Source organism: Neodiprion fabricii, chromosome 3 (assembly GCF_021155785.1).
Source record: "Neodiprion fabricii isolate iyNeoFabr1 chromosome 3, iyNeoFabr1.1, whole genome shotgun sequence".
In the NCBI taxonomy this organism is placed as follows: domain Eukaryota; kingdom Metazoa; phylum Arthropoda; class Insecta; order Hymenoptera; family Diprionidae; genus Neodiprion; species Neodiprion fabricii.
In genome coordinates this window covers 26,639,800-26,666,373 of record NC_060241.1, presented here as the reverse complement: position 1 = coordinate 26,666,373, position 26,574 = coordinate 26,639,800, and the positions used below count along the sequence as shown (strand labels likewise).

At 38.7% G+C, this 26,574-nt stretch overlaps 3 protein-coding genes across 3 annotated transcripts; all 3 read left to right on the top strand.

The window, feature by feature from the left end:
- Positions 1-2,538: 2,538 nt before the first annotated feature.
- Positions 2,539-7,210, top strand: LOC124179175 (esterase FE4-like). The gene is made up of 7 exons (XM_046563360.1): positions 2,539-2,913; positions 3,765-3,900; positions 5,125-5,470; positions 5,681-6,043; positions 6,212-6,372; positions 6,444-6,766; positions 6,866-7,210. Exons 1-7 carry the CDS (start codon positions 2,645-2,647, stop codon positions 7,032-7,034), a joined length of 1,767 nt encoding a protein of 588 aa, XP_046419316.1. The 5' UTR covers positions 2,539-2,644; the 3' UTR covers positions 7,035-7,210.
- Positions 7,211-7,613: 403 nt separating this feature from the next.
- On the top strand, positions 7,614-15,582 carry LOC124179171 (esterase E4-like). Its single transcript, XM_046563355.1, has 8 exons — positions 7,614-7,657; positions 9,887-10,184; positions 11,692-11,827; positions 13,008-13,353; positions 13,511-13,873; positions 14,611-14,771; positions 14,843-15,165; positions 15,253-15,582. The coding sequence occupies exons 1-8, from the start codon at positions 7,633-7,635 to the stop codon at positions 15,419-15,421; spliced, it is 1,821 nt and encodes a 606-aa protein (XP_046419311.1). The 5' UTR covers positions 7,614-7,632; the 3' UTR covers positions 15,422-15,582.
- Positions 15,583-16,823: 1,241 nt separating this feature from the next.
- LOC124178079 (esterase E4-like) lies at positions 16,824-22,234 on the top strand. Its single transcript, XM_046561212.1, has 7 exons — positions 16,824-17,344; positions 18,211-18,346; positions 19,081-19,426; positions 19,616-19,978; positions 20,919-21,082; positions 21,157-21,479; positions 21,569-22,234. The coding sequence occupies exons 1-7, from the start codon at positions 17,079-17,081 to the stop codon at positions 21,735-21,737; spliced, it is 1,767 nt and encodes a 588-aa protein (XP_046417168.1). The 5' UTR covers positions 16,824-17,078; the 3' UTR covers positions 21,738-22,234.
- The last annotated feature ends 4,340 nt before the right edge of the window (positions 22,235-26,574 follow it).

Genomic DNA, 26,574 nt, shown 5'->3' with positions numbered 1-26,574 from the left:
GTATTACCATGTCAGTAATACGGGTATGTTAAATTTGTGAATTTGATTTGAAATAAGCTTAAACGTACTTAGAATATTGAAATAATGAAATGATTAGTCAAATTTACAGCGCGCTCTCTGTCGAAAATCTGGAAGACTGATGCCAAGCGGATTTCCGTCAGTTAGTGCCGGTAGTGCACGGTGAGTCATTCGGAAAATTTGACGTATAACACTCGATGCTATTCTCTTACGCGGATGGTGGTGAGTACTGTTAGCATTGGGTGACACGATTAATACCATAGTAAATTACTAAGTGCAGGCATAAGGAGAATGGGTGCAATGTTAAGGGGGGCTGACGCGCCTCAAATCAGCTCTGTGAAATAACGAAGTCGAAAGGTTGCTGATTTTTTTCAAAAATACTACGTGTTTTGAAGATCAAATTCGCGAAAGCTCAATATTTTTGGAACATGTCTTCATTGTTTTCACAATTGAGACTTGTTTCAAATAAATAAGGTACCAAGAAATCTAGACGAGAGATTCTTGGAAATAGTCTCCAAAATATGCGATAATATCAGTAACCCGTTGTATCGAAAATTATAAGATTTGATGGGTTTTTGGCAAACAAGAAGAACACTCGAGAAACAGTGTTTTGGGCATAATTTAACAATGTAAACTATTGTTTGTACGTTTTTATCGAAAAAAAATAATTCAAAACCTCAATATTAGCACGTGAGCGTGAACACAATTTCAAGTTTGTTCGACTAAGTGTCGGCTGTACTAGTAGATAATTGTTCAGATTAGATTCAGTGCCAATGTCATGTACTGAATTCTTTGCCCCGCAGATAGAAGTGCAGAACATGACGATCTTGCAGGGAAATGTTTATTTATGTAGTTTGCGTATCACGAAGCGTTATACTGTAATCTACGTAGTACGTAAATCTGTTTTCTCACATTTTCGATCTATGAGAAGAAGTACCAAGTATCAATTCATCAACGGCCGCGTTGGTATAACGTAAAAAAGGTTATGAATCCAACAGGTGGATTAATCGCCATGTGTATCCAATTTCACGGAAATATGCCAAATCCCAGTCAATCGAAGTTCTTCAGAAATCACGCCCGGACGTTCCAATTATAATATTTTGGATATTTTTGTGGTAAAAGTATTCAAACAATAGTTCATATTGTTAAATCATGACAAAACACCGTTTCTCGAATTTTTTTGCTTACCAAATATCCATCAACTACTACAATTTTCAATACTCTGGTTACTGATTCTTTCGCGTTTTTGGGAGAATATATCGAACAGTCTCTCGGTCGGATTCCTAGGCACCTTCTTCATTTCAAAAATAGCAATGCTCAGAAGAATAATGAAATATTCGAAAAATGTTAAGATCTAGCCATGCAAGTGATCGTTTCAAGTAGCCTGGGTACTGTGTTTAGTGGAAGACTCAAGCGTCAGACACCGAACCCGTAGCATGGGTCAGCGGTGCAACACATTTTCGTTGCTTTAATTCACTCAATCACAACCCCGTTACGTGGATTAGCAGTACTATGCAATCCGATGTACACATGATCCGGAAATTGATCGAAGTCACTCGAACGGCTTTGATCCACCAATCGCGATGACTCTATTGTGTCAGAGCATAAAGCTATCGTTTCACGTACGTGTACTTCATCATCCGACTATTTTGTTCGTCAGTACAAACTAATCAAGAAGTAATTCTGCTCACACACTATCAATCGTTCTAATGAATTATCTGTTGCTAATCAAAACTCACAGCGCAAACAAGACTACGTAATAAGATGTTCGAACTGCATAATAATTTCCACCAAAAAAACAATGTAAGAAGTAATCCAATTATGAGTAATATTTATTACGCAGAACACCACTGTGAGCACGAAGGGATCAAGCACAATTTAACTATGTAATTTTGATAGTAGCAGCTTTAATTTTGCTTGAAAACACTGAATACAGAGTTCCCGCCCGTTTTGGTACTGGGTGTTATAAATTTTCACGTCTAATCAAACAGTATTTGTCGGGAATGAGTAAAGGACGATTAGACGGACTGTACAGTCTGTCGATTGAAACCGATGTTGCTAATGAACCCGATCTTGACGGAGTCATTCAGAACGTCACAGTTTTGAATTCAAGAAGGTTCACATGATTATAACTACGCCAGAATTACGTATTCTGTTCGTGTTAATGTGAAATCCTCTTGTTTTTATCAGACATTTGTACCTTTGATTATCATATACCTAACTTGAGTGATGAATTGCGGGATTTAAATATTTGATTGTTCCATGTGTGCACTTACATGGGGGCGGCTTTTTATTACTTTACACGCATCAAAAACGGCCTTCGAACCGGCGCTGCTCGGCTTTATTATTCTGTTATCTCACATGTGAATCCAATCTCACCAAACTACCTCATAACAAAACATGAATTATATTATTTGTATATACACTCAGTTTTATAGGACCGCTAGACAAGGAGGATTTAATTCCCGTCCGCATTATAAATTGAGATTTTTTTGCGAATTAAACTCAAGGCGTTGTTACCAAACTACATTGTCTCTAATTATGAAAAGACATCTTTTCTTCTCGCAAGATAAAATAACTCAGGCTGGTCTCTTTGGCGAGCATCACTTAGTGACAGCAAGTGATCATGTTTGTATGTAAAGTTGGCTCGCGCTCGTGCTGTTGTATAGCAGCCGCGTGTGTGCTGGTGGCTCTTTTGCTAATCGCTTTCCTGACAATCTTTGGTGTTATTCCAATTGAAAATGGGGACATTCCTGCTGGCGAGGATTGGATGCGTCCGGAAACGACGATACCTCAAGGAAGACTCAGAGGTATAAATATGGTCACACACATTGGCAGAAAATTCTCTGCCTTCATTGGAGTTCCGTTTGCCGAGCCACCGATTGGAGATCTCAGGTTTGTAGGAGTAATTCAGAGTTACAAGTCATCTATTGCTGCATAGGTGGTACAGAAAACGTTGCCCGGACACCCGGACTGAGTTCAAACCTCGACTCGCCGATTCGGAGCCTGAACGACGTTAGCTGTGTTACAATTTCTGCGAGCTATCGCTCAGGACCTCACCGACAAGCTGGAAATTTGAACTCAAGTCCTCCCCTTCCGAAGTCTGGCACGTTAGGAACCACGCTATTACTTACAGTAGTAATATACGGTATCCATAGTAAACTGATACCGGTACTTGTGATAATAATGTAATTGATTGGGCAAACTTTGGTTCGTATCATCCGAAGATACAAGCAGTTAATATACATCAACACGAGTTGATAATGCAGTGAGGACTTCTCACCCTCCCGAGCTCATACCGTGCATTTTTTTGCTGTTCAAAATGCATGGTATGAGCTCGGGAGGGTAAAAAGACCTCACTTTATTGATAAGATTTTTTTTCTCAGTAAGAAGATATTGACCAACCAAATAAACAATCAAGGATCCGTAGATACGTACTGAAACCACATTGTTTTGCCTAGATTTACGTACTTTGCTTTTACACATCTCGATTGCTTTGAGAGTCCGCTAAACCATCGGTAATATCAGCTCTCGACAGATTTTCTTTGGATCGATCTGCATTGATCACAACTCGTAACACTAAAATACATAATTGAATGTACTCGACAGAATAACATGTTCAAAATCTACGGCGAAGAATTGGCGGAATTATCTAGCCACATGCTGGCCGAAGAATCACCTATCATTGGGAGTTTAATCGTCCCAAAAATACGGAAACATTAATTTCTTCCATTATACCAATCCAGGTTTAAACAAGCCGTACCGCCGGGTCCTTGGAACGGGACTCTAGATGCCAGCCGCATGCCTAACGCATGTATTCAGAACGAGAAAAAGCTCATAGGGGATGAGGACTGCCTCTATCTCAATGTCTATACGCCGCAGGTATATCGCAATCGTGTTGACTATATTTTGATACCTGGAAGAAGTTATAGTTTTACCATCATCGTTTCAAATTTTCTATCTCGAGAACTGTACTAGTCGTATCAAGAGATTCAAGGATTTTCAATTGAAAGTACAAACATTTTGAGATTCATCTGTTTTCAGTAGTGAAACACCAGTTTAGGCTATCGTCTGATCCAACAGCACACAAGTTTAACTGTTCATTTTACATACGATTTCAATACTGCCAATCAAATTGAGGCAATGTAGAATCGATTTAACTGTTCAGCTTTGTTTTGATTCGTACCCACCCATTTGTTGGTAGACTTGTTTCATGTCAGTGGCACCTTCATTGCTTCAGAAATCAAACTTTCGCTCACAGATGTTTGAAGATTATAGCGTGTGTCGGACGCGCGGATGGGCAATTTCATTTACATCAGTGGCGATATCTGATTCGTGTGATTACAGCGCACGCTTATTCATCAGAAATCGCCCACTTTCCGCTCTAGCAACGCAATATACTAATTGTCACACAGCTGGGCACGAAATACAGCATATTTTTAGTGCTTTAGATTAAATAAGAAATTTCTCTGATTACATCGTGGAGGTTGATTTTCAGAAATAAACAGATCCGTAATCGTTTGAATTTTTTCAATGATACCTCCAGCTCTTTATCGTACTTCAAATATTTTGGTTCGGACAACGCTACAGAAACTGAAACTTTAGATCTCATTGGGAAATTTTCTACGCAGTTCGAATCTCTGATATGATCTCCTTGTTTGCACGTAATGAATCAAACTGTTGTAGAACATTACCAATAATCGAAGTCATGCAGTTTTCGTCCATCGATCTTGGTTTCTCCTCGCTGTTCCCAGCTCCTTAGGCTGCGTACAGACTAGAGCATTTTTGCGTGCAATATACTCAAGTTTGGACGTGGGTCCAGAAATGCATGTTTATGCTGTCAGCCTGCAACATTGCGATAGACGTATAGAAGAAGTCAGTAGATGAAGTGCAAAAAACAAGTGTTCTCTCGGCATGATACATAGTTTCTACTTCATTCTTGGTGCACCTATTTACTTTGCTATCATTTCTTAATTCATAACATGAAGAATTGAATGAGACGGGTACACGGTGATTATTCAGAATCACGGTCTACGGTCGGATTACATTAATGAATTCTAAAATGAAAAAGCGAGTAATTACTTTTTTACCATTTCTATCGCAAAGCTCCCTAGTAGCCAAAATGCTACGTTACTGCCAGTGATGGTCTTCGTCTATGGTGGACAATTCAAGTTTGGAAGGAGTACTCCTGACCGATGGAGTCCAGGATTTCTTCTTAATAAGGACGTGGTTCTCGTAGTTCCTAACCATCGTTTCGGGATACTCGGATTTTTGAGTACCGGCGACGAAGTATCGCCGGGGAATAATTTACTTAAAGATATAGCTGAAGCTTTGAGATGGACCCAACGAAACATCAAGTATTTCGGTGGTGATCCAAATAAAGTAACGCTCTTCGGTGGAAGTTCAGGCGCCGCCTGCGTTCGCCTTTTAACCTTATCTCCTTTAACAAAAGGTGAGCAGAGTTGCTTAGTTGTATTTAAATATACCTCTGGTATTTAATGATTATCTTCCGGTGGTGAATGTGCCCGAGTTATTGTTACTACAGCGAAGCTGATACTTTTAATTGTAAGAGAGTTCAACAATGGCATTGAATTAGTTTTCACTAAATAGATATTAAATACTCGGCATTTCAACTTGACGAATAACAGCACACTTTTTTCAGGACTCTTTCACCAATTCATGACACACAGTACACCACAACTCTATCCTCCTGTTCCTGAACCGTATACGGTGGCCGCCACGCGTGCCATGAAGTTGGGCGAATACCTTGGTTGTCCAACCAACACGTCAACCACCCTTGTTAACTGTCTCAGGACTTTCAATGGGTCGTATTTGTACGAAACAGACGTGCTGTTGAGGGATGTAAGGACGGCCAGGCCTACTGTTTGGTATCCTGTAGTCGAACCTGACGTAGAAGGTGCACTTTTTACGGATACTCCAGCGAATATCATTGCCAATGGAGAACAGCATGATTTGCCGTGGGTGGCCCTTGTAACTAAGGAAGAAGGAATTGTTGTAACTGCAGGCAAGTATGGGTGGATCAACGTGAAGTAACGAATATTCCTATAGGTGTCTATATCGCACAGAGATGTCAGGTAACATACCAGGCTCTGCATATTAGAAGAAAATTTATCGGTAGTCATTTTTTCTTGGCGAATAATTTTTTTTAAACTTGCCTTGTTCTTCATTTCAGTGTACTATGATAGGCCGGACTTGTTCCAGCAAGTTTTAGACAACATTGACTCTTACCTAATCAGCGTCTTGAGACACGACGTTTGGTCAGCCGATGTAGATGCCCAAACTGCTGCTCTGAAGTCTCGTTACTTGAACGATCTAACTGCAGACAGAAAATTGGTGAGAACTGGAACAACTGACGATCAAAGTTCAAATTTTATCAGTTAAGGTATGATTGATGTTGCTTTCAGCTACTACACAATTTGACTGACATCATAACCGATTACGAGTTTACATACTTTAATTACAACGAGGTCAAACAACGTGCGAACAACTCTGCTTACAAGAGTCCCGCATACCTTTGCACTTTTGACTACCGAGGCACTTTCAGCCATAGCTATCCGCTCAGTAATGGTAACACGGAGAATTGGGGCGCGGCGCACGGAGACGAGCTGCTTTACCTCATTCCTGGACCACGGGAAACGTTTGGGCCACCGGGCTCTGAGTACACTGAGACTGACATAAAAGTGATCGACGCTGTGGTGGAGCTATGGACATCGTTTGCTACCAATGGGTGAGTATCAGGCCACGACTTGATAAAAGACACCACGTCACAACCCTAGTCACGTCACGTAGTGTATCAACTATATTTGACTATACAACACATTCTCAGGTTGCCGACTACTGCAGCTCTCAATGACAACGCGATTTGGGAACCATTTTCATCAGACGAAAAATATCTTCAGATCGGTAACGGCAGCGATCCTGGAATTCAGCTTAAAAGTGGTTTTCACGAAGAGCGAATGCAGTTTTGGGACAATTTCTTCGCTGCTACAAAGTAGATTCAGTTCGAACTGCGGCCCCTCATCAGAATTCGTATTCTTTGTTTCAAAATAGTTTGTTGTGACTTACCCGTCGGGGAAAGTGAAGGGGATGTAGGAATAAATGTTTGATGCCTATCTTAGAACGCAATGTACAGAATTTAGTTTGAATACCTGATAATGATAATATTGTCACATAATGCGTATTAGCAGTAGATTTTTTATTGATCTACCACCCCCATGTCGTATATATAACGTTCGGTATCATTGTCAGTGTTTCATTGAGTAATATCAACCTGTGCCCTGGGATGTCTATTTGTAGCATTGAAAGTATGCTTCGATCGTTTTCAACTATAGTGAGCAACGATTTTATAAAAAGTTTTGGAATTTGTGTCCGGAAAAAAGTATTACCATGTCAGTAATACATGTTTGTTAAATTTTTGAATTTGATCTGAAATAAGCTTAAACGTATTTAGATTATTAAAATAATGAAACGATTAGTCAAATTCACAGCGCGCTCTTTGTCGAAAATCTGGAAGACTGATGCCAAGCGGATTTCCGTCAGTTAGTGCCGGCAGTGCACAGCCAGTCAGTCAGAAAATTCGACGTATAACACTCGATGCTGTTCTCTTACGCGGATGGTGGTGAGTACTGTTAGCATTGGGTGACACGATTAATACCATAGCAAATTACTAAGTGCAGGCATAAGGAGAATGGGTGCAATATTAAGGGGGGCTGACGCGCCTCAAATCAGCTCTGTGAAATAACGAAGTGAAAAGGTTGCTGATTTTTTTCAAAAATACTATGTGTTACGAAGATCAACTTCGCGAAAGCTCAATATTTTTGGAACATGTCTTCATTGTTTTCACAATTGAGACTTGTTTCAAATAAATAAGGTACCAAGAAATCTAGACGAGAAATTGTTGGAAATAATCTCCAAAATATGTGACAATATCAGTAACCCGTTGTATCGAAAATTATAAGATTTGATGGGTTTCCGGCAAACAAGAAGAACACTTGAGAAACAGTGATTTCGGCATAATTCAACGATGCAAATTATTGTTTGTACGTCTCTATTCAAAGAAAATAATTCAAAATCTCAATATTAGCACGTGAGCGTGAACACAATTTCAAGTTTGTTCGACTAAGTGTCGGCTGTACTAGTAGATAATTGTTCAGATTAGATTCAGTGCCAATGTCATGTACTGAATTCTTCGCCCCGCAGATAGAAGTGCAGAACATGACGACCTTGTAGGGAAATGTTTATTAATGTAGTTTGCGTATCACGAAGCGTTATACTGTAATCCATGTAGTACGTAAACCTGTTTTCCCACATTTTCGATCTGTGATAAGAAATACTAATTATCAATTTATCAACGGCCGTGTCGGTGTAACGTAAAAAAAGGGTGTGAATCCAACTGGTGAATTAATCGCCATGTGTATCCAATCTCACGGAAATATGCCAAATCCCAGTAAATCGAAGTTCTTCAGAAATCACGCCCGGACGTTCTAATGTTAATATTTTGAATATTTTTGTCGTAAAAGTATTCAAACAATAGTTCATATTGTTAAATCATGTCAAAACACCGTTCTTCGAACTTTTTTGCTTACCAAATATCCGTCAACTACTACAATTTTCGATACTCTGGTTACTGATTCTTTCGCGTTTTTGCGAGAATGTATCGAACAGTCTCTCGTTCGGATCGCTAGGCACCTCCTTTATTGCAAAAATAGCAATGCTTAGAAGAATAATGAAATATTCGAAAAATATTAAGATCTAGCCATGCAAGTGATCGTTCCAAGTGGCCTGGGTTTAGTACAAGACTCACACGTCAGAATCTTCACCTGTGATATGGGTCAGCAGTGCAACATATTTTCGTTATTTAAATTCAGTCAAACACAAGCCGGTTACGTGAATCAGTGGTACTGTGCAATCCAATGTTTACATGATACTGATATCGGTTGAGGTCACTTGAACCGCTTTGAGTCACCAATCGCAATGACTATGTTGTGTCAGAACATGTAGCAATCGTCTGTCGTACGTTTACTTCATTAGCTGACTATTTTGCAGATCAGTAAAAATTAATCGTAAATTACCCATTTTCTTGACAACTTAGGGAGATTTCATAAATCATTAACCAGATCTGAGAGAGTCAGTGTTTTCGGTCAGATCGATTACACGTAAAATGCCCCATATATAGTTACCGTAATTTTGCAAGTAGCTACTTTTGGAAAAAATTATTTCTAATAAATATTAACTATCGGTAATTGGCGGTCTGATTCAAAAAATTGAAATTTCGAAATATGACCACTGGCACACATAATACGATCCTAATGATTGGCCCCACGCTTTCAGTAATTCAGTGACTGTCAACCTTTGAATCTCTGAACTTCCAGTATTGTACATTTTAATTATTCTGAATAGCAATTATCTGCATATACCGAGATACTATAGCCTACATTATAAATTAAGAGATCTAAATTTACCATAGATTTAAACCCTCAAACGGTACACTAGTGCGAATTGTAAAACATCTCAAGTGGCTCACTTGGCAACTCGGAGGCAAATAAACATATGTATAAATGCGTGGTGTATACGCAGGAAAAACTTTCAAAAGTAATTCCAAGAGAAATGACAACGTGTTGAAATTTTTGCTGGCGCAAATTTGCACGGGTCTATATCGTTTTAGGGATAAGACGGGTACTATCTATTTTGATTCGACCAATTGTACAAAGGTGGGTTCTCGTGCGCGTATCTTGGAATCACATTGGGGATTTCGTTCAAGGCCTTGTTACTATACTATATTGTATTTAATCGTGACGAGACATATTTTCTTCTCGCAAGATAAAATAACTCAGGCTGGGCTCTTTAGCGACCGTCACTCAGTGGCAAACAGTAATCATGGCCGTAGGTACGATAGCCTCGCTCTCGTGCAGTTATAATGCAACCGCCTACCTGTTAGAGGCTCTTTTACTCAGCACTTGTCTGACGAACTGTGGTAATACTCCAACAAAAAATGGGGTGATTCCCGCTTGCGAGGATTGGACGCGTCCGGAAACGACGATACCTCAAGGAAGACTCAGAGGTATATATATGGGCACACACCTTGGCAGAAGATTCTCTGCCTTCATGGGAATCCCGTTTGCTGAGCCACCGGTTGGAGATCTTAGGTTCGTAGAAGTAATTCGAAGTGATAAGTTATCTATAGCCGTACAGGCGGAGTTTAATATGTATGCAGTGAACAACTTATTTATACTTTTTACACACGATAATATACGGTGTAGGTAGAAAACTGAAACTGGTATTCATGATGATGATGCGATTGATTGGTCGAGTTTTAGTTTATGATGTATTCCACGGATACACATATGTACAAGTAATTTGCATCAACACGAGTTTTCAATGCGGTGAGCATTTTTTCCTCATTCGTGCTCATACGATGCATTAAAAAAAAAAATAAAATAATCGGAGGACGTATATGGTAGTTCTTAATTTTTGTTCGTGACCTTACCATAGCATAAATTTTTATCGATAAGAATTTTTTCTCTTATTAAGACAATGTATTACCAGATAAGAAATCAAGCATCCATACCTGCTCAACCATCGTTCTGCCCACGTTTGGGTACTTTGGTTTTACACATCTCAATTGTTTTTGGAGTTCGGTAGACCAACAGTAGGCTGAATCCATCTGAAATTATGCAGGCCAGCGGAGATCATATTCAATAATTACTCGTAACTGAAGTTTCTTCTTTGTCCAAAATAAGCGGACACGTATATTTTATTATTACCCAAATAAATTTTTCACGTGTAATAACGATTTTTTAAGATTTTAAGGTAAATATGGGTTTTTTATAATATTTAACGTATAATTTAAGGAATTTGCATCTGCAGAGTAATGAAGAATTGAATTATATTCAATGGAGGAGGCCTTCTTATTCCTAATACTACTCAAGAGCGTATCTAATCACGTAAATACAGCCGCCAAATGAAAATAATTACAAAAATCAATATCTCGAAAAATAATAATAAATCGATATTGCCGTTCATAGGGTATATAGTGTATACTCCCTAACGAAACATACTAAATTTAAAAAAAAAAAGAACTTTTTTTTTCTTCAAATCGCTATATTTTTGGCAATTTTGCAAATTTTTTAGATTTTGATATCTGAATTGACAGAGTGGGAGATTTTACGTATCCCAAGCAAAGAATTTTTAGCAAAGCTCCAAATTCCGAAATTGGCGGTCACATTTTGGAAATTCTACGTTAAATGTCAGACAAACCAATGTTTACCTTATAGTCTTGAAAAGTTGTTACCGGGCGTGGAAATTTATTTGGTTGATGACAGAACATACGTATCAGCTTATTTTGAGCGAGGAAGAACATACTTCAGTTACGAGCAATTATGGAATATGACCTCCGCTGACCTGCATGATTTGAAATGGATTCAGCCAGTAATAGCTCTCGACGGATGTTCTTTGACTTGATCTGCATTGATCGCAATTCCTGGCACTGAAATACACAATTGAATATACCCGAGCGAATAATATATTCAGAATGTACGTCAAACAATCAGCGGAATTCTCCAGCCTTAAGTTGATCTGAGAACCACCTGTCATTAAGAGTTTAATCGTTATAAACATAAGTAAACATTAATCCCTAGTTGCATTCCAATCCAGGTTTAAACAAGCTGTACCAGCGGGTCCTTGGAACGGAACTCTGGATGCTGGCCATGTTCGCAATGCATGTATTCAACGCGAATACGAGATGATGGGGGATGAGGACTGCCTCTATCTCAATGTCTATACGCCGCAGGTATAACGCAATCGTGTTGAATATATTTGGATATCTTGAAAAAGCAGTGGTTTTATTTATTTATTTTATAAATAAATATAATTCATTTCAAACTCTTTATGTTGAGTACTAGCCGTACCAGGAGATTAAAAAAATTTCAATCGAAAGTACAAACATATTGAAATTGACTTGATTTCAGTATTGGAACACCATAGTGTTTACACTATCGTCTGATCGATGAGTAAACAAGTACAGCTCTGTTAATTTTACATAGGATTCGAGTACTGTCAAACTTATTCGGGAAATGAAGAATTAGTTTTATTATTCGGCTTTGTTTTGATTCGTACTCTACCATGCAGTTGATGGACTTTTCTTACGTCAGTGGTACCGTCATTGCTTCACAAACCAAACTTGCATTCACTGGTGTCTGAAGAATATAGCATGTGTCAAATGTGCGGGTGATATCTTACATAAATAAAAATATATAAATCGCCCACTTTCCGCACTTGCAACGCAATATACCAATTTTCACACAACTGGACATAAAATATGGCATATTTTTAGTATTTCTTATTGGATAAAAATTTCTGTGGTTACATCGTGAAAGTTGATCTCGAGAATTAAACAGATCCTTAATCATTTGAATCTGTTCATGAACATTTTGGTTCGGTATCGCTAGAAAAATTAAAAATTTAAATCTAAACGGAAAATACTCTCACGCTCTCAAACTTCTGATATCAATTTCTTTTTTGCTTACAATGAGTCAGACTGCTGTGCAACATTACCAAAAATCGAAGTCATGAAGTTTTCGTCCATCGATCTTGGTATCTCCTCGCTGTACCTAACTCCTTAGGCTGCGTACAGACTAGAGCATTTTTGCGCGCAATATACTCAAGTTTGGACGTGGGTTCAGAAATGCATGTTTATGCTGTCAGCCTGCAACATTGCGATAGACGTATAGAAGAAATCAGTGAATGAAGTGCAAAAAACAAGTGTTGTCTCTTTATGATACATAGTTTATAGTTTATTGTTGGTGCACCTATTTGCTTTGCTATCATTTCTTATATTAATTCATAACATGAATAATTGAATAAGACGGGTGCACGGTGATTATTCAGAATCACGGTCTACGGTCGGATTACATTAATGAATTCTCAAATGAAAAAGCAAATAATTCCTTTTTACCATTTCTACCGCATAGCTCTCTAGTAGCCAAAATGCTACGTTACTGCCAGTGATGGTCTTCATCTATGGTGGACAATTCAGGTTTGGAACGAGAAATCCTGAGCGATGGAGTCCACAATTTCTTCTTAATAAGGACGTGGTTCTCGTAGTTCCTAGCTATCGTTACGGAATACTCGGATTTTTGAGTACCGGCGACGAAGTATCGCCGGGAAATAATTTGCTCAAAGATATAGTTGAAGCTTTGAGATGGACCCAACGAAACATCAAGTATTTCGGTGGTGATCCAAATAAAGTGACTATCTTCGGTGGAAGTTCAGGCTCCGTTAGCGTTCACCTTTTAACTGTATCTCCTTTAACCAAAGGTGAGCAGAGTTGCTTGGTTGTATCAAAATATACCTATGGTGTATTTTAATTGTGAGAAAAATCCATAATGGCATTGAATTTGTTTATTTGTTTTCACTAAATAGACATTAAATAGGTGGGATTTTGGCTTGACGAATAGACGCACATTCTTTACAGGGCTCTTCCACCAATACATGACACACAGTGCGCCGGGAAGCTCGCCTCATGCGCCTGAACCATATTCAGCGGCCGCGAGACGAGCAACTAAGTTGGGCGAATACCTTGGTTGTCCAACCGACACGTCAACCACCCTTGTTAATTGCCTGAAGACTTTCAATGCATCATATTTGTACGATACAGAGGTGATATTGAAAGAAATGAAAGCGGCCGGATATCTTGCGTGGGCTCCCGTTGTAGAACCTAACGTAGAAGGTGCATTGATTACGGATAGACCAGAGAATATCATTGCCAATGGAAAAAAGCATGATTTACCGTGGGTGACCCTTGTAACTGAGGAAGAAGGAATTGTTATGAGTGCAGGCAAGTATGGGCGGAACAACGTGAAGCTACAATAATTTCTATGGTTGTCTCTCAAGGCGATCCTTATTCAGGTCTTGAACGATATTTTTATCATTAACCCCACAAATCGGCTCCAAACAATTCAAAAACAATTCACTAATTTTTTCAAATATTTGTTCGAACTTCAACACCTGCCTGTGAAGGGGTGGATTCCCCTATTTAAAATACACGTGTTTTGGTCATATTCACAGTAAATGTTTTATTGTAAGATTAATAATGTTAAAGAAAATTTATGATCGAGAGTTTTTAATGGGCATTGACGCTATTATCTGACAAAAAATTCACGTCACCATACCAGGTAATCTAGACGAACCGCACACCCTCTCAATCTACTTAAAAGTGACTGAAAGAAACTAAAAATGACCAAAAGTCAGATTGAGAAGGTGTACAAAGAAGGTGGCCGAAACACGTGTATTTTGAATGGGGTAAATCTGCCCACATATGGACAGATAGTGATTAGAGCTGAGATGAAAATCTAAAACAATTAGGCCATTGTTTTTGAAATATTTGGAGGCGATCTGGGGGGCGAATGATAAAAAATTCTTTCCAGCCACGAATAAGAACCGCCCTCACGTCTATATCACACACAGATCTCAGGTTACACAGAAGACCCTGGATATTTCAAGAATTTTTATCAGTGGACATTTTCTTCTTAGCGATTGAAACTTTCTAAAACTGGTGTTTTTGCTTTATTTCAGTGTACTTTAATAGGCCAGACCTGTTCCAGCAATTTTTAGACAACGTTGACTCTCACTTAATCAACATCTTGAGATATGACGTTTGGTCAGCTGATGTCGATGCCCAAACTGCTGCTCTAAAGTCTCGCTACTTGAACGATCTAACTGCAGACAGAAAATTGGTGAGAACTGGAACAACTGACGATAGAAGTTCAAGGTCTATCAATTAAGTTGTGATTGATGTTGCTTTCAGCTAATGCTCAATGTGACTCGCATCATCACCGATGGCACGTTCATCTACCCTATTCACAAAGAAGTCAAACAATATGTAAACAATCCTGCTTACAAGAGTCCCGCATACCTTTGCACTTTTGACTACCGAGGCACTTTCAGCTATAGCTATAAGTTTAGTGGTGGTAACACGGAGAATTGGGGCGCGGCGCACGGAGACGAGCTGATTTACCTCCTTCCTGGACCAAAGGAAATGTTTGCGCCACCAGGCTCTGAATTTACTGAGACTGATTTGAAAGTGGTCGACGCTATGGTGGAGCTATGGACATCGTTTGCTATCAACGGGTGAGTATCAGGCTATGAATAGATAAAAGACATCACGTCACAACCGCTTGTGTATCGACTATATTTGACTATACAACACATTCTCAGGTTGCCGACTACTGCAGCTCTCAATGACAACGCGATTTGGGAACCATTCTCATCAGACGAAAAATATCTTCAGATCGGTAATGATAGCGATCCTGGAATTCAGGTTAAAAGTGGTTTTCACGAAGAGCGAATGCAGTTTTGGGAAAATTTCTATGCTGGCAGAAAGTGAATTTAGTTTGAACTACAGTTCCTAGTCAGAATCCGCATTTCTTGCTTCAAAATATTTTGTTGTAATTTACACCTTGGGGAAACTGAAGGTATACTTATCTAAGAATGTCATGTATAGAATTTACTTCTAATATCTGATAATCGTAATGCTATTACATAATGCATATTCGTAGTTAATTTTTCATTAATCCATCACCCATAGGTTGTACATACAACGTTCGTTGTTATTTTATCTGTTTCAATGAATTATCAACCTATGCCCCCGGATGCTTATTTGTGGTACTGAAAATCTGCATCGATCGTTTTCAAGAATTCAATTTACAGTGAGCAACAATTTTATAAAAAGCTGAACTTATGCGTAAAAAAAGTATTACTGGTATTAGTAATACGTGTTTGTTAGAATTTAGAACTTGATCCTAAATAAGCTTTCGGGTACATAAAATATGAATTTTGATCGGGCAGCACGTTGCACTGAGTTTTCGTTACACCGTTTTCACCAAACATTGCCGATCATGGCTACTGTTCTCTTGTATGAATTTTGCGACATTATAGTCACAACGCGCAGCATTTCATGACTCATAGAAAATTCTTCTCAAAATGTTATTCTATTGGACAAATGAAAATGCTTTTAATTCCATCTGAAATTAAAAATTTAACATTAGTATTTAAAATGAATTACATAATGTGAAATGACACGCATAGTGTAAATACTCATATTTTTCTAATAATTGAGATATACCCGGTTACATGTACTTTTGTTTTGTACGTGCATTATTTTTTCGGGTAAGCAACTGCATGTTTATGTTATATTCTGTTGCGAATGAAAATGGTAAACAAATATTCTATTTTACGAACAGCTGCTATATCAATGAAATGAGAACTCTAGTTTTGAAAATTATCGCTGGATCCATAATAAGTAACAGTCGCTATTAAAAAGGTATCGTAAACACTGTTTACTTATCACAATCACACGCTCTTTACTCACGGTCACTGGAAATACGCAATGATGATGGATTCAAACGCAATGATGGATGCATCGCTTAAGACACTCACTTCAAGTTGAAAGGTAAGTCAAGCCTTAGAAATTCTATCACCATATGTTTCAATAGGAGAGAATTGTTTTCAAATATCGGCTACGGAATTTCGGATAAAGTATACGGTCAATCCATTTCGACAGAGGCTTTTGACAAATGGCTGATTGAATATATTCTCCTTTCGAATATAAAATATAAAATACTTGTTCAAATCCACTTAAGATGAAAAAATGCAAAATGATATTTTTAATTTGAAAGATATTTTAAAAATAAAATAATTTTAATTAAATAGCAGCCATAACTGTAATTGATTATCTATTATAGAGGTCGAGAATTCTTATTCATCAGTTTGTAATTGATTATCAATTTTGAGTATTCAAAGTATTTGCAGTAGTCACGAATGATGCAGACTGACATTCCTGTTGCCGAGTCGAGGTTTGCCTTGTCACCATGAATCGAAAGACCTAAAATATGTATACAACCTCACAACTACTGTTATACAATTTTTTGGATGTTGAGAAATGATAAGGCATACTTCAATGTCACGAGATAAAAAGAAGTCAGATTATAATCTTTGAACATCAAGTAATACCAGTTATATTAGAATACTCGAAAGCTGTAGTCATGCTTGTCGAAACGGTAGCCTCGCTTTCGTGTTATAATGCAACCGCGTACTTGTTGGAGGCACTTTTACTGAGCACATGTCTTGCGAACTGCGGTATTACTCCGACAAAAGATGAAAGGATTCCTGCCGGCGAGGATTGGATACGTCCGGAAACGACGATACCTCAGGGAACACTTAGAGGTATCAATATGGTCACACACCACGGTAGAAGATTCTTCGCCTTCAAGGGAATCCCGTTCGCTGAGCCACCGATTGGGGATCTTAGGTTTGCAATAATAAATTAGTGTAGAAATTAAAAGTTTCCGCATAAGCGGTAAACAATCAATCATCAATCTACTATAGGTTAACTGTACATCAGTTGCTTGTTTTTTATACAAGGTCACTCAGCGACCACTGATATTGATACTGCTATCCCAACAACTATAATTGATTGATCAAGGTTCGATCGAGATATTCTATGGATACTGATGATAAACATTCGTACAGAGTCATTGTACCAATATGTTTAGTTGGAACACGAATGACTTTCCAGTGTAGTAGACATTTTTTTTCTATCTTGAGTTTTCATTACGGTTTGCATTCTGAAATAGTAGAAGAGGGCAAAATAGTTTGACATTTTTGTACACTACTTGGCGCGTCAGTTTTCCTTATACACATTTTTTTATTACTGTTGTTTCAAAACAACTCAAAAATCATCAACAGTTTAATTGACGACCCAGCTCAAGTCGACCACCCTCCAAAACCGCATCATCTTCGTTTTTATGCCTTTTGGGATTTCGTTATACATGTGAAAATTCCTGATTTTTCTAATGACTGTTTGGCTTTGCATTCCCATGTTTTCATTGGCAAACATTTGGCGGTTCTTACAATCTAAGGATTCTTAATCGATAATATTCCGGGATCAAAATGTTGTATCAATAAAAACAGCGTTATCACTAGATTCATCTGGAATCAAACTTTTGGAAAAAGAATTTCAAGAAATTTTCGAATCACGTTTTGGCTGTCAAAACTTGTTTGAAGTCAGATAAGGAAAGGTACCTTGGCATCATGATTAGCAGTTGGAACATTTGGAAAATTAATCAGCCAACCGAAGATACGACAAAAACCAGTTTCTCGGTTCTTCTGATCCAGGTTTAAGCAAGCTGTACCAGCTGGTCCTTGGAATGGGATTCTTGACGCTGGCAGTAATCCCAACGCGTGTATTCAACGAGAGGACAAGCTCTTTGGGGACGAAGACTGCCTTTATCTCAATATTTATACGCCACGGGTATGCCATCCCGTTAAGTCGCTGTCCACTTTTTATTGGAAGTAGTGTTACCATTACTTTCTTTTTGCCATCTTAACCATTGTAATTAACTTTTTTCATCTCATTACTGTCCAATCTACACCGTACAGTATTTGAAGAGCAAACAATTGAAATCTGTCGGATAACTGTATGATTTTTGTTCAACTACGAAACACGAGGAAAATAGTTCATGTGAAAAATCGAGAAATAGCAGTGCAATGATCTTAGGTTCGTTTATTCGATTTTACATTCCATTAATGACTGGAAATTCGAGAAATAGGATTGAATAAATCTAGATATGATTAAAATATCAGAAACTTTTTTCGAAGGCGCTGTGATTTGTTTCGTTCTTTTTTTTTATGTATTCTTACTCATAAAATACCCAGTTGAAATTAAAAAGATAACTGTCGGTTTTTTTAATGATTTCTGATTGTGAATGTATGAGGATCGAAGAAAATTTTGAGTTCAAAAATCATCTAATCTTTGCTCTGACACTAGACTCGTGTTTCGTCAATCGTTATATTAAACAACATAATAGGGTAACCGGCAAATAGTGAGGTTCGCAGTTCACGTTTAGTTTCTTGTTTTCCCTGGTAGCGTATTATTAAAAAATGCCAATAGATAGTCTTTTAAACTTGTTACAGTCATTGCAATACTTTATCCCGTGTGAAAGTTGATGAAAAAATTAAAGAGATTATTTTGGTACATGTTCGTAGATTCCTAAAAGCAAAAATTTCACGTTACTGCCAGTGATGGTCTACATCTATGGTGGACAATTCAAATTTGGAACGAGCACTCCTGAACGATGGAGTCCACGCTTCCTCCTTGATAAGGACGTAGTGCTTCTCATTCCGAATTATCGTTTCGGAATACTGGGATTTCTGACTACCGGTAACGAAGTATCACCTGGAAACAATAATCTGAAAGACATGGTTCAGGCTTTGAAATGGACCCAAGAGAACATCAAATATTTTGGTGGTGATCCCGATCAAGTCACAATCTTCGGTGGAAGTTCAGGCGCCATTAGCGTTCACTTTTTAACGTTATCTCCTTTGACAAAAGGTGAGGAGATCCAGCCGATTTCGGCAAGATACATGATGATTCTTCTGTTATAAACGTGCGATGTGCAGCTCATGGTTAAGCCAAAACTCATGGCTTCACTGCATCTCTCCGTTCATTGTGAATTCATTTCCACTTCAGTGAATTTGTTATTATTGCCAGCCTGGAGAATAATCGCACAATTATTTACAGGACTCTTTCACAGGTACATGACACATAGTGGAACAGCAGACACCATAATAGCTCCAGAACCGTGGTCGGTGGCTGCCGAACGCGTAACTAAGTTGGGCGAATACCTTGGTTGTCCAACCGATACGTCAACCGTTCTTCTTGACTGTCTGAGAAGTTTCAATGGATCGTATCTGTACGATACCGAAATAGTGCTGAGGGAAATGAAATTGTTCGATTTCATGAGCTGGATTCCAGTAATCGAGCCTGATGTAGAAGGCGCGTTGCTTACGGATACTCCAGCGAATCTTCTCGCCGCCGGCAAGAAACATGATTTACCTTGGGTTTCCCTCGTAACTCGGGATGAAGGAATTGTTGTTCTTGGAGGCAAGTATCCATTCAACAAAACTACGACAACAACACACATTTTCATAAACAGCGATGACCTGCTCAGTGCCAAATTCTCGCCCCGTGCTCGTGTTACGCGGCACATTATGACAATCAGCTGATAGCATGTGCAACGTACATGTATTGTCCACGTTTTCTTACAATTATGAAATGACTTCTTACATAATAGCATGTATCGCTCTCTCCCGAATGTAATACCCGACTCACCCATTTCTGGCATCTTCATCTTAGACCATATACATATGACAGCATTTTTCCATCGCTATCAGAAGCCTAGTGAACTTAAAAGGGTAGTATTAGCCGTTCTCTAGTCTGGGAAAGCCGATACAGATAATGGATTTTTGTTGTATGTTCTCGTCATAAAACAATGCAGCTGTTAGCTAGGAAACTATCCAATATCTAGCGAGAAAAGTCACCAGTGCTCGAGTAAAGACTTCAATCCGACCGCGATCAGGACCTGATCAGGCTTGCAGCCTACTGCCTGATTAGGCTCTGATGACGAATGTAACGTAACGTTCTACATGAACCTCACCCGATAGTAGCCGGCAGTAATCGAAATCTCTGGCTGCTCTCGGTACTTGTAACGTATCAGGTTTAGTCAGGGTCAGATAAATCTGGCCAGTGCCAAGTCAGGCTATCCATAGTTCGCCCTAGGCATAAGTTCCAAGTAAAACCTGGCCAATGCCAAGTCGAGATTTGACAAATTTGCTCTGGCTAATTTATCTGGAATAAATCTGACTAGTATCAGATCCGGCTTTACCGACTTCGATCCAGCCAGTAAATACTTATCTGGCTCCAGCTAGAAGCCAGGCAAACTGGTCAAATTTCTGCACGAGTGATTCCGTTACAGATTTGAACCCTACATGTGTTAGGAAATACATTAATTGTTTTAAACAACTTGTACTGTTCCCGGTTTCAGCGTACTACGACAATCCAGATCTGTCTCAGGAACTGTTAAACAACATTGACTCTTTCTTGTTGAGAATATTCAGATATGACAGTTGGGCACCTGATGCAGCAGCCTACACCGCTGCTGTTAAGTCGTTCTATAACTTAAGCGATCCAACTGCTGACAGAAAATTGGTAGGTGTTGCGAAGCCAAAGAAATATTTGCCGCAAGCTTACGAAATTGTTTTTTCTCTGTGTCTTCCTTTCAGCTACTAATTAACTTAACGAAACTCATAACTGACGCCTTGTATACGTATCCGGTCTACAAAGAAATTGAGCAGCATATAACACATGCTGCGTACAAGAATCCGGTGTACCTATGCACTTTTGACTACAAAGGTGCCTTCAGCTACAGCTACAAATTTAGTGGAGGTAACACAGAGGATTGGGGTGCAGCACACGGTGACGAACTGATTTATCTCCTTCCTGGACCAAAGGAAATGTTCGGACCGCCAGGAACTGAATTCAGCAAAACTGACTTGAGACTGGCTGATGCAATGGTAGAGCTATGGACATCGTTCGCTATCAATGGGTGAATATTAAGCCACGAGCACATGAAGTCAACTGCATCGCCACTCCTTGATTAATAACTATATATTCAACGATAAAACTTGATTTTAGGTCACCGACCACTGCAGCTCTGAATGACAACATAATCTGGGAACCGTACGCATCAGGTAAAAAATATCTTCAAATCGGTAATGGACCCGATGCTGGGCTTGAGATTAAAAGTGGCTTCCATGAAGAGCGAATGCTGTTTTGGGAAAAGTTCTACGCTGCTAAATTATAGATTCTGATGTCACAGCCGCTAGTTCATACGCTTGCTTTCTTTCATTTAAAAGTATTCAATCGCAGGTTACTCGTGAGGGGGAATGAAAGGGATATAGTGAAAATATGATGAAGGGATGTCTACTTCGACATACATAATTAAGTTATGATACGTGGTATATTCTGACTGGTTTCAAAATTAATATCTAAAATGACACATTTTAATTGTTAAAATCTCGTGTCATAGGCCGTAGTATGCAAGTATGAAAACATTGCTTCGTGTTGGCCTCCACTTTCTTCCACGCAACATGTATAAATGTGCATCCGACTTTGCCTAACGAGTATGAGTGCTAGTAAGCCGATCAACCATTTATATAGTTAAGTTGTAATTATAATTGTTGTGCATGATGTGTATATTCGTACGTTAATTTTTTATTGATCCATTATCCGAAAATCGTACATGCAACTCTTTGTTATTATTATAAGTGTTACATTGAAATATCAACAACTGCCTCCGAATGATTTTTCCATTTGTGACTACTGTCCTTTTACCCAACCTTCTCACAGGGATCGAAGCATGTTAATAACTGGGTGAAACAAAAGGGTTTAATGTTTTCTGTATGTTAGGTCAATTTGAACGAGAAATTGAACTAAAGTGTAAAAGTTCAAAAAAAATTCTTACCCAACGATGATTTATAGATATGAAATAGGAATTCAAACACTTGAATGCAGAAAAAAGTTGGCCGCTTCATCTTCTCTATATAGGACTTCTCTATATAGGATATATAAATATTTCGTAAAAGTTATTCACGCAAGTGAAATAAAGTAGCCAGAATACGTGTCAAATTATTGAGTAAAAAAATTTGGTCCAAGTTCGTTATTTTGGGGCAGGGTTTAGGGACAGGCTAAGGGAACCCGCCTTTTCCAAGCCAAATACACGTATATTAAATGGAGAATTCCATGCGAACCCAATTAAATACTAATAAAATTATTTCTACATGTCAGCTGCATCTGTGTTCGCAATGAAGGTATCAACGTGACTTAAGATATAATATATCTTCAATCAACAGCATGAGTTATGTATATTAAACATATGTACACAAATTAGATAGAAGCAGCTATAAAACTTGATCCTTCAATTAACGTCGTCGACTATCTCTCCTATCGTTTGCATCAAAAAAAAGTTTCCGATTCCATTAACAGTAGATAAGGTGTATGTTTATCGTGTACCTATTTACATAGCATTATTATTGTCCATCTAATGGAGTTAGATTAACATTGCTCAATTGGGCTCAAATGAATTTGCATATGTAGTTGAAAAGCATACTGCGTAGTTACGGGGTTACATGAAAATTTCAGTCTGTTTCCGTTCGTCATTCCATAGGCATAATAATATTCGACTCTGCATCATTTGGGCACACGCGGTGAGCGTTAGTAACATCGATTGTTATCGTCTTCGTCCATTTTCCACCAAGAAAAGTCCCATAAGGCTATCATTCTTTATTTATCTTAAGTCAGCGCATGTTTATGGGAATCCTGTAAACATTAGATCGCGCGCAGTTTACCTGGTGTTTTGATCCGGCCGTTGAGACCGTATAGAAAAACGTATAACGTAGACCGTAAACAACGGCGTAAGCGTCCCGCAAACGGATTTGAATCAGTTCTCTAAAGGATAGAAGTTGATACGGGGATAATTCTCACACTTTCTCTGTCGCTCTACCAACAGCGCGGCGGGTCACGAGAGGGGGGGGAGAAGAACAGCTAGGCAGGCGGGTGCAGCTACCCCCACTCCGGAGGTGGGGGGGGGGTTGGATGGTTGTCTTCCATCCTTCAGAGAACTTACTTAGATCGCTCTTGAACGCTGTGCGGCATCAGTCGTTTCCGGGCAGTCGGAGTGAAATCACGCGCACTCGGTATCAATTCAACATACAAACCTGATTATTCAGGTTGAATCACGTTCCTCGATCAGTGTATTTCCACCATACTCATCTACGAATAATGCGCGAGGATTGCCTGCGTGTAGCCTGAAGAAAAACCGAGTTACTGAAATAAAAACATCCTGCGAACGTTAAAGGTGAATTTCGTGTCCCGAGTTTTCATTGTTTTGTGTAACTTCAGAATTCAGTGATGTCTATTTTTGTCTCTGTGCGTCGAGTGTGAATATTATTATTTTTGTGGCTGATTTTCGGCAAATGCACAGTTGCATTGTTAGTAAGTTTATTCAGTCGGTCGAAACAGACAGCTACAGCACAAAGAGTGAGTGTAGAATCGAGTGTTATTGCAATGCGGATTTTTGGATAACAAGAGATTAGTGAAGATGTGAATTATGTGAAAAGTGCGTCGTCTCTTCACCAATGCACCTGAGATGCTACAAGAACTACTACGTGTAAAAGTGTGGAGCAGCCCAGAGTCGAGGTAAAAATACTTATTTTAATTATTGATTGATAATTCACGGTCGTCATTTAAAGCTGAACTTTTGTTCTTCCATAACATGCAATGCATAAATACGAAAATAGACGACAGCAACAATTGATTTTAAAACTGAAAAGCCTATTTGCTAAATTAATTCAATTGTTTTGTTTTGTTTTTCACAGATTCTAGCAGAGACTTCCGAGTAACTTTTCCATTTCTCGGCAACGTTGGTGAGTTTGCATGTGTTAGGATATGGGTATTTCCCTGGGATTCCTCTGTCACGTGGCGTGGCGGTAACAATTGTCACACAAATCTTCGATTTCTTAGCTACATGGATAGGCTCATTCACAATCGCAACGTGCTTGACTTTCAGTCTAATCATCATTTTTCGCAATGCAAATTAGCGTAGCTTACTTCAAATTAGAAATTTTACACGTTGCTAAAAGTGGAATGAGCATCGCGACAGGTAACCATTGCTTACTCGGCACTCGCGAGATCGAATTGTGTTTCGTAACTGATGTACTAATCTACGTTTGAATTTACCGATGATGCCGTTTAAGTGGTGGGTTCACCTGAGGTTTCAAAAGTATTCAATTATCCACAGTATTGTTAAATTGATAAAATTCCAAAGTCTGGCATAACGTAACGTAATCAATTTTCAACTTATATATCATTTTCATACTTTTAACAGCCAACAAGTATTGATCAACTGCAGGCTTAGCTCGCTTAGAAAAATGCTAATTAGGATTCAGGATGTTTTAATCAATTTTACCAAAGGTTAATGTACCGATAGTCTGCCAAAATTTACTAAAATAACAAATGCAATATTAGAGTTGGCGGGATACAACCGCTATACTGTATTCTGAGAAGGCAGACTACGATACAAAAACATTTTGCTCCCAACAGGTAACAAACGAAAATGTAAGTCAGTGACCACGGCGCAAATGATGAAGAATGATGTGTGTTGGAAAAAATGGAGAATCGTTTAGGTCGAATATAGGTAACCGGGTAGGTAGGTGGACGTTTTGGGATCCGTCGCGGGGTTTATGCATGAGTGTGTGAATCTCTCTTTTCCGTTGGGTGGCTTCGATGGGAAACAGGCGAGGGTAGGAAGGTCGCGATGTACCGTGATGTTACTAACTTTTGTAATCCACAGCGTCAAACGATCACAGACATTTTTTTCCCAAAAGACTCCACATTCGAGTCTGTTGACCACTTGTAAACATTTGAGTATTAACGAGATTAAATTTCCCATTTCTTGTCACTTTGCAACGATTTTTCAATCGTTATGCAATTCGATTATTTAGTCATTACCGATCGTTATTCCATTCGATTAATCTCTGTGATCGTCTGAATGGGCAAAGCGCATCTCTGGACCATCTATCGCGTTCCGTGGTACGCTAGATGGGGAGAGATGCTGAGCTCGAAGACTTCGCGTCGAAGAGGACCGCCGACCGTCACGCCACACAATAATGCATGCCCTCCAACCTCCCTCCCAATTTCAATTTGATTTGTAATCTGAGAACAACAATCCGCATAGCAATGTATCTGATATCTAAAAGATGCAGATGCGGATTGGGTTTCTACAGAAGTTTTGGGACAAGTCCTAGATAATAAAACTTTTTGTACTGTTTAATCTGTCGCGCCTTATTGCGCGTAGATTAATCACGAAAATTAGACGCAGCTTTATGCGCGTAAATTAATTACGGGAATTGGACGCAGCTTTATGCGCGTAAATTAATTACGGGAATCGGACGCGTTTTTTTGCACGTTAATTTTGCATACAGTCTATATATAAAAGAGTTAAGCACTCTCGATGTGCTGATCTTTCAGCTCTTCGCTCAATTTTTTGACGAATAACAAAGTTTTCAAGTTTCACAGCGCCTTTGCGCGTGGACTTGATACCTTTCAGTTGTCACAGAAAGCGCGGCATTTGATAACCGGCGCTCATCGCGCAGAAACGAAAATATCTTTTGTCTGTTTCAGCTAACTAAACTTTTTGTCTATTTCAGCTAATCAAACTTTTTGTTTGTTTCAGTTAACAAACCTTTTGTCTGTTTCAGCTAATCAAACCTTTTGTCTGTTTTAGATAATCCAATTTTCTGTATCTTTCAGAAAATCAAACCTTTTGTTTATTTCAGCTAATCAAACTTTTTGTCCGTTTCAGCTAAGCAAACATTATGTCCGTTTCAGCTAATCAAACGTTTTGTCTATTACAGCCAATCAAACCTTTTGTCTGTTTCAGCTAATCAAACTTTCTGTCTCTTTCAGCTAATCAAATGTTTTGTCTGTTTCAGCTAATCAAACCTTTTGCCTGTTTTAGCTAATCAAATTTTCCGTCTTTCAGCTAATCAAACTTTTGTCTTTTTCAGCTAATGAAACCTTTTGTTTGTTTCAGCTAATGAAACCTTTTGTCTGTTTCAGCTAATGAAACCTTTTGTCTGTTT

What these genes read in the sequence shown, in the direction of transcription:
- LOC124179175 (XM_046563360.1), top strand. Translation starts at nt 2,645, where the DNA reads ATGTTTGTATGTAAAGTTGGCTCGCGCTCGTGCTGTTGTATAGCAGCC. An exon ending in TCAATGTCTATACGCCGCAG is followed by an intron (nt 3,901 to 5,124) that starts GTATATCGCAAT and finishes TCTATCGCAAAG; the next exon opens with CTCCCTAGTAGCCAAAATGC. An exon ending in AGGAATTGTTGTAACTGCAG is followed by an intron (nt 6,044 to 6,211) that starts GCAAGTATGGGT and finishes TCTTCATTTCAG; the next exon opens with TGTACTATGATAGGCCGGAC.
- LOC124179171 (XM_046563355.1), top strand. Translation starts at nt 7,633, where the DNA reads ATGCTGTTCTCTTACGCGGATGGTG. An exon ending in TCAATGTCTATACGCCGCAG is followed by an intron (nt 11,828 to 13,007) that starts GTATAACGCAAT and finishes TCTACCGCATAG; the next exon opens with CTCTCTAGTAGCCAAAATGC. An exon ending in ACATCGTTTGCTATCAACGG is followed by an intron (nt 15,166 to 15,252) that starts GTGAGTATCAGG and finishes ACACATTCTCAG; the next exon opens with GTTGCCGACTACTGCAGCTC.
- LOC124178079 (XM_046561212.1), top strand. Translation starts at nt 17,079, where the DNA reads ATGCTTGTCGAAACGGTAGCCTCGCTTTCGTGTTATAATGCAACCGCG. An exon ending in CCACCGATTGGGGATCTTAG is followed by an intron (nt 17,345 to 18,210) that starts GTTTGCAATAAT and finishes CTTCTGATCCAG; the next exon opens with GTTTAAGCAAGCTGTACCAG. An exon ending in TCAATATTTATACGCCACGG is followed by an intron (nt 18,347 to 19,080) that starts GTATGCCATCCC and finishes ACATGTTCGTAG; the next exon opens with ATTCCTAAAAGCAAAAATTT.